The 10,950-nt window shown below is 64.4% G+C and overlaps 2 protein-coding genes across 2 annotated transcripts in view; one reads left to right on the forward strand and one right to left on the reverse strand.

Moving 5' to 3' along the window:
• ADORA1 (adenosine A1 receptor) overlaps nt 1–4,978 on the forward strand; it is a 25,781-nt gene extending 20,803 nt beyond the window's left edge. The window contains exon 3 of the mRNA XM_037070511.1: nt 1,049–4,978. Within this exon, the coding sequence (XP_036926406.1) occupies nt 1,049–1,688 (640 nt within the window). The 3' untranslated portion in view covers nt 1,689–4,978. The remainder of the gene's footprint in view (nt 1–1,048) is intronic.
• On the reverse strand, nt 3,736–10,571 carry MYBPH (myosin binding protein H). The gene is made up of 10 exons (XM_037070512.1): nt 10,329–10,571; nt 10,103–10,237; nt 9,305–9,472; nt 7,115–7,203; nt 6,560–6,755; nt 6,245–6,384; nt 5,539–5,698; nt 4,409–4,545; nt 4,076–4,262; nt 3,736–3,787 (listed from the first exon to the last, which is right to left on the reverse strand). Exons 1-10 carry the CDS (start codon nt 10,519–10,521, stop codon nt 3,771–3,773), a joined length of 1,422 nt encoding a protein of 473 aa, XP_036926407.1. The 5' UTR covers nt 10,522–10,571; the 3' UTR covers nt 3,736–3,770.
• Between the last annotated feature and the right edge of the window lie 379 nt (nt 10,572–10,950).

Genomic DNA, 10,950 nt, shown 5'->3' on the forward strand with positions numbered 1-10,950 from the left:
TGACCGGTGGCTGCTGTGCTGAGCAGCTCCGTGTCTGAGGCCCGAGTGTGGCCTGAGTGCGCGCTGGCCGCTGTCAGGGTTTACTTAGTGGGAAGCGGGGACATGGAGACTCAGCCCTCTGCGGGCGCAGGGCCATCCCTGGCCGTGGGCGCCTCACTGGTTTTCATGTCATCTGGGGCTTCCACCGTCTGTGCGTCATGGCATGGAAAGGCTCGGCAGCCCCTTGGGGTTGTATCCTCAGATACTGCCCCTTGCATTTCCTTCCAAGGACACCGGACAACCCGTAGTTGCTCCCAAAATTGGAGCCTCTCGGGGCAGGACCCTATCTTGCCCCTGCAGAGGGTGGGCCTGGGACCCAGGGCCCACAGCGGCGTCCTCTAGCCAAGGGCGCCCCGCACAGGGCGGAGGCTCTGTGGGCATCCAGAGCCTCTTTCCTGAGAACACTCCCCACGTCGCTGGGTGTGCAGAGCTGGTACCCAGCCCTCAGGAGATGCGCCCTGGGCAGTGACCAGGAGGGGGCGGGGGGAGGGGGAGGAGGGGGAGGGGGGTGTCTGGGAGAGCGGGCGGAGCCCGGAGGGGGTTGCGGTGCTTCCTGAGTCCCATCAGCTGAGGGGAAGGTGGTTTGTGTGCCAGCGGCTGTGTGGTCGGTGTGGACGTGTGCCGGGGAGCACGGGGTGGCCCCCCTCCACGGGGCCCTGGCAGCTCCCGCGACCGCGTTGAACCTCCATTTCTTCGTCTGCCCGCGCTCCCCCTGCCGCCCCCCACGAGGGCTGTCACGAAACGGTGATGTGATTGCAGGTGGGGGTGACAGGCCCTCCACCTCCATGACTGTATTAAAACTCCTAAGGGGCGTCCTTTGCTCTCTCTTGGGGTTTTCTGTATTCACCCGAAGAGGTAAGCCACGCTGTCCTTAATCTTAGGTCCCGAAAATGTGGTGCTTTAGCCACAGACACGCACTCCCCGCAGCCCGGGCCCCAGCGGGCTGGGCCTCCTGGGGGGCGGGGTCCGCCTCGCAGGTGCCTCACACGCTGTCCCCCCCCCCCCGCAGGTACAAGACGGTGGTGACGCCCCGCAGGGCGGCGGTGGCCATCGCTGGCTGCTGGCTGCTCTCCTTCCTGGTGGGCCTGACGCCCATGTTCGGCTGGAACAACCTGCGGGCGGTGCAGCGGGCCTGGGAGGCCAACGGCAGCGTGGGGGAGCCCGTGATCAAGTGCGAGTTTGAGAAGGTCATCAGCATGGAGTACATGGTCTACTTCAACTTCTTCGTCTGGGTGCTGCCCCCGCTCCTGCTCATGGTCCTCATCTACCTGGAGGTCTTCTACCTGATCCGCCGGCAGCTCAACAAGAAGGTGTCGTCCTCCACGGGCGACCCGCAGAAGTACTACGGCAAGGAGCTGCGGATCGCCAAGTCGCTGGCCCTCATCCTCCTCCTCTTCGCCCTGAGCTGGCTGCCCCTGCACATCCTGAACTGCATCACCCTCTTCTGCCCCACCTGCCACAAGCCCAGCCTCCTCATCTACATCGCCATCTTCCTCACGCACGGCAACTCGGCCATGAACCCCATCGTCTATGCCTTCCGCATCCAGAAGTTCAGGGTCACCTTCCTCAAGATCTGGAACGACCATTTCTGCGGCCAGCCGGCACCCCCCAAGGACGAGGACCCCCCGGAAGAGAGGCCAGATGAGTAGACTTCGTCGGCCCACAGCCGGAGCACCTCGGCTCGGTCCTCTCTTGCCCGCCATCCCACTTGTCTCCCTGAGCCTTCCCTGGCCTGGCTGTCGGGTGCCGGGTGCCCTGCGCCTCTGGGCCTGGCGGGAGGGTTGGGGGGCAGCCCATGGGGAAGGAGCGGGTAACCCGAGGGAGGAGGAAAGTGGCTTTTGCCTCCCCTCGGGCCTGGCCATCCCATGGGCAGCCCTGGCCTCCGACAAAGAGGCCTCGTGGGTGGGGCGGGGGGACAGAGGCCCCGTCTTAGCGGTAGGGGCCCTGGAGCCCTAGGACCAAGCTTCAGGAGGGGGAGGGGGTCCCCTGCAAGATGAGCAAAGGAGAGGAGCGAGTGCCTTGCTTTCTCCTCTGTCTGCAGGGGAAAGTGGCCAAAGCCACTGAGGGGCGGAAATGAGCATCCTCAGTCCCTGCCTCCTTTGCTCAGAGCAGCCTGGGCTTGCACCTGGGAAGGAGGCAGAAACAGCAAGTCGAGAAATCGCTTCCAGTATCTGCTTTATTCTGCACCAGCCTTTGGACCCTGGTGGGTGCTCAGAGGCCCCGGAGCAAGTGTGGAGTGTGTTGTGGGCCTCCCGCAGCCACCAGGTGGCAGCACTGAGTGCCCAGCAGCGGCCAGGACTGCGGCGGCCTGGCCTCTGGGCCGCCAGTCTGGAGGGGCCTGGACTCTCCTGACACCCACTGCGGCTGCTTCTGGGCCTGGTGGAGACCTGCTGACTCCTGGGAGCATCATGCCTGCCTGGCAAGGGGGCGCACAAGGGACGCGGCTGACCGTGGACCCTCCTGGGGTAAGGTACGGCAGGCTGGAGCAGCCCGGAGGAGACCGCTCCTGAGGGTGTGGGCAAGGAGCTGCTGCTGGCCTCTGAATGCCCACGGCACCCTCTGCTTTTGGCCCGGTTTTCAGGGCCTTTGGGGCTCTGCTGCAGAGTCAAGGATTTTAGGGTATCTGGGCAAGGGCACCCTCTACCAAACCCAAAGCCCCTTGTCCAGAGGGGTGGGTGGGGGGGCGGGACTCTGTGTGTGAAGGGGACTCCAGGCCCACCGTCCCTCAGAGGCAGGCTGTGCCCTGACTCCCAGGGAGGACCCCTGACTAATCAAAGACTGGGAACCCGCCCCATGCCAGGGCAACTGGCAGCCTTGGTGGTGGAGGGGATGAAAAGTGGGGGCCCAGAAGTGGGGAGCAGGGCGATGTGGAGGCTCTTGGAGGAGGAGGGGCCAGAGAAGGGGGTGTGTGTTCTCACAGTTCTTATCCTAGGGCAGCAAGCCCTGAATGTGGAAGTAAGACCCTGAAAAAGCTCATGTTGGGAAAACGCCCCTGGAATCTCGAGTCTCTGTCCGCTGGACCTTCCTCAAGGTGTTATGTGTGGAGACCCCCTCTGGTGACAGTTCAGCACCCCCTTGCAGGAACATGGCGCCACCCCGTTGCAACGACGGTCACTGTCACAGATCGCTGTTGCAGAGACCCAGTGGCGACGTGCACACCTTTATTTGAGCGCCTCGCGCCCACCCTGTAGCTCTTTGCCCACCAATCGTGGCCCTGGTGCCTGGGAAGCCGGTCTGGGCCCACCAGGCCCCTCCTGGGTCCTGGGCCCCAGCCTCGGGGGAGGGAGGCTAGGCTGGTGCCAGGGAGCAGAGTCATCAGCTGTCACTTTGGAAACGGGGGTGTGGGGCATCCGCACAGCTTGATTTTCGGCCTGGCGGCCCTGACCCCTCAGGCCTAGAGCACCTGGCAGAGGACATGCTTCAGGAGCTCTCTCGGGGGAAGCGGCCCCTCTCTCCTTCCCGGATCTGAGCTTTGCCCACTTCCTCTGTGTCCGGAGCCTCAGGAGCACCTTGCAGGGGAAGCAGGGAAGGTCCTTGGCCCTACTTCCCTGACAAGACCCAGGTCCGAAAGGACGCCCTGGCCTCAGGTCACTCCGAGCCAGGACCAGGCCGTGCAGCCAGCCACTGTCCCCCCAGCCGCCCCAGCAGGGCCCTGCCTGCAGGCTCCCTTGTGTCCCCGGGGCACCCCAGCTGGTTACCTCTGTCCTCACCACAGTCGCCTCCGGTGCTGTTCAGTGTGTGGCTGCGGCTGGGAGAGACACCGTGTGTTAGAGCTGGGTCGGGGAGAGGGGTCCTCCGGGGGCCAGTCTGGCAGCGGAGGAGCCAGAGAGGCCCATGGCCACAGCCCGGGGGACTCTCAGCCCCTCTGCCCACCCTGGGCCGCCTTCCCAACAGCCGGGCCGAGGTGGTCTCACTACCCCTCAGCCTCACCTTACCTCTCAAGGCTCAGCCTTTTCTAGCCCGGCAGAAGGGGAGGGGGTGTCTCCTGCTCCCCCCCTGACAGGTCCCAGGGGAGAGACCCTCCTTCAACCCTCACCTTTGACCTCCAGCCGGCAGTCCGCTGTTGCCTCCCCCAGCGCATTGACGGCCTTGCAGGTGTAGACCCCGGAGTCGAAGGGGCTGGGCTTCCGGATCTCCAGGGTGCAGACGCCTTGCTCGGAGAAGGCGCGGTATTTGGGGTCCCCCTGAATGTTCATGTTGTTTTTCATCCAGATGATCTTGGGCTGGGGGGACATGGTCACAGGGTGGCTGGGCGGTTGTGGCCTGGGACACGGCCGCCAAGGCTGTCCTCGGGCTCTGGCGGAGAGGCCGGGCCAGAGTCCTCAGCCGGCCTGCCCCTTCCCAGGGCGACGAGGGCCCCAGGCCTCACCTTGGGTGAAGCTCGGACGCTGCAGGAGAGCTGGGTGCTGTAGCCAGGGGTGGTGGTGTGGTCGACCAGGGGCTGGGTGAATGAGGGGGCTTCTGAGAAGTCTCTTGCAACAAACCTTTTCAGTTTGGCAGCAATATCTGGGTTCAGGGGAGAAAGTGGGGTGAATCTGAGGTTATAGGAGGAGACCCTTCTCCTAAAACAGTCACGAAATTCCCATGTAGGTGTCTTCTGCGGAGAATGGCTCTCTGGGCCGTGCGCTGGTGGCCTGGAGAAAGGCCTCAGCCTCTAGAGGGTGGGATCACTCGGGAGCCAGGCATGGCCAGCGGGTGGGCAGGCACTTAGAGACAGGTCTCAAAGAGGCAGAGGGCAGCTGAGACCCGGGGGGGCCGGGGACAGGAGCAGAGAGAGGAGGTGATCCTGGCTGAGGTGGAGACCAGCAGATCAGAGACACTGCACTTCATTTCCGTTGTCTTTGGAGAGCTGACTGGCTTTCCTTTTTTAAATAAAAATTTCTTCCTAATTTTGTGCGGCTCAGGCTTGTGTTAGAGGGTGGGCCCTGCTGGAGCGGGCACAGACTCTGCGTGGGGGAGGGCCTTGGGGCTCACAGGGAAAGGGGGAAGGGGTGGGGGACTTCACATGTGACTGAGGGCCCGGGCCTGTGTGGAGACAATAAACACGGCATCTCTCTGTCCGTCTCCGTGGTGGTGTGTTAGGGCTGGGAGGTTTGGGCTTTCAACAAACTGGCCAGAGTCCACCCCGCACACTGCCCCTCGTACTGGCCCCAGGACTGCGCACGTGGCACCTAGTGGCTGCTCTGATGTCGGCGACGACAGAGTGAAGACACAGTCTCCCGACGGACAGTTCCTGTGGGCAAGGCGGTGCCCTGGTGTGCTTGTTCAAGCAGTCCACCTCTCTGCAGTGGCGTGTGCATGTGTGTGCATAGCTGTGCAGGGGCGTGTGTCTGTGCACAGTGTACACAGATTTGGACAGGGTGGCACTGTCCAGGGAGCAGCACCCCTGAGAAGCCCTCAGGGAGGGCAGCTGGCACACCAAGGAACAGTTGGGGAGGGAGGTGGGGACAGAGGGTCAGCCCGGCTGGCCTCCTGGTCTGGCCCCCGGCCCGGACCCACCTGCCTTCTGGATGTGGGCAAACTCCTTGGTGACCGCGGCCGAGGCGCTGAGTCCGCACAGGTTTTCCGAGAAGACGCGGAAGGAGTACGAGTTGCCCACGACGAGGTCAGAGACGGTACAGGAGGTTGGGTGGTAGCGCTCCAGCACGGTGAACCATTGCTGCGGGGACCGGTCTCGGTCACCCAGGCTCTCAGCCAGCCCTCACGCTCCCTGCTCACCTGCTCATCCAGCCCGGGGGCCTGAAGCTTTGGGAGCAGGGACTTTCGCCTGGGAGAAGGGGCCCCTGGGGCATTCAGGTGACCTCTCTGGGGTCCTCAGAGGGTCCTGTGCCTCACACCCAGAGTGCGGCCCGAGGGCCAGGGAACGCGGAATCGGTGGGCAGCCTGAGTCCTCAGCCCTCGCCCGGAGCCGGCTGAACTACTACCTTCATTTGAGCAGGAGTCCCCGGAGGCTCGTGAAATTTCCAGAAGTCCCATCCAGAGCCTGGAGGGTCTCAGAGAGGACCACCCCCCACTGCCACCCATGTAGTCCTCAGGGGAAAACCGAGGCCCAGTGACCAGAGCAACCTTCCAAGGCAGCGGGAGTCAGGCTAGTGGTGGGCAGCCCAGGACTGAGTCCCTGGACTCACAGGCCGGGCCCTCCCAGCCACCGTGGCCCCTACCCTTCCCGCCCAGTCCCCTCCCCGACTCGGCCCCGGGGGCTCACCCCTGTCTTCCTGTCGGCCTTCTGCACCGTGTACCCCAGGAGCTCCGTGTTGCCTGTGTCCTGGGGTGGCGTCCACTCAAGGGCAGCGTTGCAGCCCCAGACGTCCAGCAGCCTGATGCTGCTGGGGGGCCCAGGCTTCTCTGCAGGACCCACGTGTCGGGGTGAGGTGGGTGGCTGGCTTTGCTACACACTGCTCGCCCAAGGTCTTGTTCCCACCGCTCTCCCCTGGTCTGCCTCTCTGAGCATCTGCTCTGGGGTGGGAGCTAGGGGGTCTCTGGGTCCCTGGTGAGGTGCCCCGCCTCCCTGGCCTCGTACCTGTGACCAGGATGTCAATGGCCGCCCGGGCCTCCAGGTTGTCCAGCCGCACGGTGAGTTCGTAGCGGCCCGAGTCAGAGCGCTGGGACGAGCGGATGAAGAGGATGGAGTCCTTGTCCCCGGTGTGTACGCTCACCCTCTGGCTGTCCAGGGCGTGGCCATTGTGGGTCCAGGAGGCCTGAGGCTTGGGATTCCCCTGCGAGGGAGGAGCCCCCAGAGCGTGTGTACGAGAGATGCCAGCCCCTGACAGCCCCCCAGTTCCGGGGTCTCTGGAGCTGTGTCCAGGGAGCTGCCCCACTGGCCCTTCCCAGGACGGGCCACAGAGGCTAAGGCCACAGGGCTGGGCACAGCCTCACCCCAGGTGCCCAGCCAGCCCTGGGACAAGCTGCCCTGTCCCAGGTTGGAGAATGTGCATGGCAGAGAGAGGGGGGCCACCTGGGTGGGTCCCAGGTCACCCCCATGGGGACCCTGACACTTCCCGGGCGGCTCTTCTGACCACCCCAGGTGGGGCCCTGGTTTCCGCCCGAGCTGGTGCCCTGGGCAGGAGACACATACCTGGAAGGGAATCTGCAGGTTGATTGTCTCTCCCACCTCTCGGATGTAGGTCTGACGGAGGTGGCGGGGCACTCGGATCTTGGGGGGCTCTGCATCAAAGCAAGAGTCTCAGCTCAGCTCAGCAGCGGGGCTGCTAATTGGTGAGGGCTGCTGGTAGGACAGGAGGGCTCCTGGGTGTGTTCTGGGGCCACCTCCTGGTTGGGTAGGTGAAGCTCCCTCCTGAGACCAGGGGCCTGCAGCCCCTAGGGCCTTTGGGGACAAAGAGCCAGGAGACCCCAGGAAGGCAGGGCTTCCACGGTGTGGGAGGGGAGCATCCGGCATCCCTAGGCTCCTGGACCTTGCCAGGCTGGGGTTTGCACCTGCTGGCCTGCATTCCCATAGAGGAGGTGCAAAGCCTTGGCCTCCTAGTCCAGCCCTCCCACCCCCACTAGGCTAGCACCTTCCGAGAAGCCCCTGGGAGACCCAGGTGCCCAGTGGTCTGTCTCCAGGACACAGGGAGGCTCAGGCCGTTTTCCTTCCCACCCCTGCCCAGCGCCACAGCTGGGGAGGCCTTCCTGAAACCTGACTTTGGCCCCTGCAAGAGAAGGGCCCCACCGGCCTGCTGGCACCTCACCAGGCGCCACCTCTGAAGCCCCTGGGCTTTCCCAGGGCAATGGCCACTTGCCCCCATGGGGGTGGAGCTGGCAGTGACTGAGGCTTCTCAGTGCAAACAGGTGGCCGCAGTTGGTGGCTGTCAGGGCGGGGGGAAGGAGACAGTGAGAAGGAACACTGTGTCTCCGAGGATTAGCTGTGTGGGCACTGGGCTCCGGGAGCCTCGGTGGAATGCTTGGCAGCTGCAGGTGGCCGAGGAGAGACAGCTGAGCAGCCGAGGAACCTGGCCTGGCCCGCACCCTGCCCTGCCCACCAGGCGGGCCTGGCTGGTCCCGGTTTGTTCACAGTCTCTCCCCTCTTCTCTCCAGGAAATCCCCTCGTCCACTGCCAGAGGGATTCCGGCGGAGTCGTGGGTGCCGAGTCTGCCTGGCAGCGCCGGGCTTCGGAGGGGAGGCTGGGCCCTCGCGGCCTCCGGGAGGCTCCGGGACCTGCCCCATCAGGAGGTCTCTGTGTCCTCCTGTGCAACCCTGTCTCACCCAGACTGAAAGGCTGGGAGTATCCTCGGGTTTTGAAAATCCCAGAGAAGACGCCCTGCTGTGTGGCAGGCATGAACGGTCCTGGGGGTCAGGCTCTGGGCTATGTCTCCTCCGGAAGGTCCCTGAGCAACGGTGACAGCCTACGGCTCTGAGCCCCCCATGGACCCCCTGCCGTCAGGCCCCGGAGTTGAGATGTGTGTCCTTAAATCGGAACTTGACCCCTCCTGTGGCCACGAGCCCCCCGGTTTCTGGAGGCCTTGTTCAGAGCTGTGGGGTGCCCCACGAGGGTTGAGGTGCGGAGCAGGGGCAGAGGTGGAGAAAGCCTCAGGCCGCAGGCTGGCCTGTGTCCCTCTTCACTGGGGCCCTGGGCCATCCCCAGAGACCTCGATCAGAACAAATGACTCACTGCCATTAACAGACTGAAACCTGACCAGCTCCGGGAGGCGGCACCCGCAAATAGATGTCTCAGCCACGAGCTCAGGTCCCCAGGGTGGCGCTGCCCTCTGGGGATGGGGAACCCTTCACGGGCCTGTGAGGGCCCTTGTCTCCCTCCCACCAGAGACACCGAGGGACAATAGCTCTGTCCCCAAGCCTCTGGGAGGCCTGGAGCCCAGGCCCCGTGGAGCACGTGGAGGACAAGTAGAAGGGAGCGTTCCCGGCCACTGGAGGGATGAAGATGAGGCGGGAGGAAGGACGGAATAACCATTAGCAGGTGAACTGGGGAGCGTGGGGGTCAGGAAGCTCCCCCCCATGCTTGGGGCTGGCCTCCTGCACCTCCAGAGGTCTGTGGTTGCTGAGCAACCTGGAACTTTTCTGTTTCAGAAATCTTCTTTTCTTTCACAATAAGCTGGTCTGAGAACTACTCATATGTGAATTATAAATAAATATCTGTAGATGTGGATAGCGGCTAATAGGGGAACCCAGAACTTTTTTAAGGCAGGAATGTGGCAGCAAGTGGGGGACGGGGGAGTGATGGCCCCGTTCCCTCTGCCCACTGGCCTCAGCTTCTCTGCCATCGAATAAGGTGCCTGGGAAGGGCTGGGGCAGGAGACGAAAGGTTTACCTACGATCTCGCGGATATGCACGGGCTGGTCCAGCACAGCTGGTGGGCCGGCCCCTGCCGGGCTCACGGCAGCCACTCGAAGGAAGAACTTGTCTCCCAGGGCCAGGTTTCGCAGGGTCTGCTGGGTCACCATCACGGGCCGGGCGTTCACGGGCACCCACTCCGAGGCTGAGGGGGGAGGGGGTGTGAGGCCCTGGCTTGGGGGTCATGGGCACCCTGCTCTGCCGGGCGTCCCTTCTCGCTGGTGATTGGAGAAGTTGACCTCCCTCTCTGGGCCTATTTCCCCTCCCTCCCTTCTCCTGCCTCTTATTTTCGAACGGCATTGAAGACACCTGGCCGGCTGGTGGCCCGAGGTGCGGCTGCTGAAGCTCGGGGAGGAGGGACGCGTTGCCAAGTCACATGGAAGGTGGGCTACGTGGTGGAGCACAGGCTGACTGTGGCTGCCGTGGAGTGGACGACGGGAACCCGTTCCCTTTCTCCTCATTGTCTCTCACAGTCCCTCTGCCCCCAGGCCCCGCCCCCCAGCAGCATCTTCTGATAGGCGGCACCCCCCACCCTCACTCCCCTGCAGAGCAGTGCCCAGGCCCGGGCTCCTGTGCTGTCTCTCAGGAGCCCCCTGGAGCTGGGGGACGAGCCCCTCCCACGGTCATTCAGACATCCCCTGCCTCCACTCTTCGGGAGGCATCTCCCCAACCGACCAACAGCAGCGTCAGCAGCTCGTCTCTGCTGCCTCCCGCCTGCCCACCCGCCTGCCCACCCGCCTGCCCGCGTGTGCGCAGGGCCTCACTCACAGCTCACCTCCCTCCCTGCGAAGCTCCAGCAGGTAGCCCTGGAGCCCCAGCCTGCCCAGCTGCTCCGGGGGCTCCCAGCTCACGGTCACCGAGCTGTCACTCACATCCTCCACGGTCAGAAGCAGAGGGATGCTAGGCAGGTCTGCGAGGAGAAGAGGGGAGAGGAAGGTGGCCAGGAGCCCTTTCCTCGGGCCATGCCTGCCTGCCCCTCTGCACATCCCACCTCTGGTCACCTTCACTTGGAGGCGCAGGTTCAGCGGCTGCAGGGGCAGGTGCTTGAGGCGTTGCCGCGGGAGCCGGCTCTTCCTGCGTGATGGTCTGCGGCACTGCCCCTTCCTCTGAGGGCTCTGTGGGCACCCGGGCCACCTCAGAGGCATTCTCCTCTGGGCCAGAAGCAGGGGCCTCTGAGGTGGCTTTTCCTGTCATGGCCAGGCCGGCGGGAGTCTGGCTGGAGTGGGCAGAGGTCAGCAGTGGAGGGTCTGGGCCTCCGGGGTGCCTGGGACACCTAGGTCCTGGCTTATATAGGCAGGGCTGCCCCACCCCCAGCCAAATGGCTCCCAGCTGTGGGGTCAGGTCAGGTGGGGGGACCAGGGGGCGGGGAGGCATTCAGGCCAGGAATAGCTCTGGGGGAGGGACTGCAGGGTCCCTAGAGGAGCACGCTGCGTCGTCCATCACCCCGGCTGGCTCTCTGCAGTCAGGGTGCTGGTGCCCAGACAGGAGGAGGGCACACATGGGTGAGAGGGGACATGGCCAGGAGCATGTGCCAGGGGTCAGGACAGAGGGAGCGAGAGCGTCCATCTGGAGCGTGAACCCAGATCAGGCCCAGCTGGCCTCCCGGGGGGCATGTGCGCCCAG

This window comes from Sturnira hondurensis, unplaced genomic scaffold, assembly GCF_014824575.4.
Source record: "Sturnira hondurensis isolate 20B ecotype Veracruz unplaced genomic scaffold, ASM1482457v3 Scaffold0018805, whole genome shotgun sequence".
NCBI lineage: Eukaryota > Metazoa > Chordata > Mammalia > Chiroptera > Phyllostomidae > Sturnira > Sturnira hondurensis.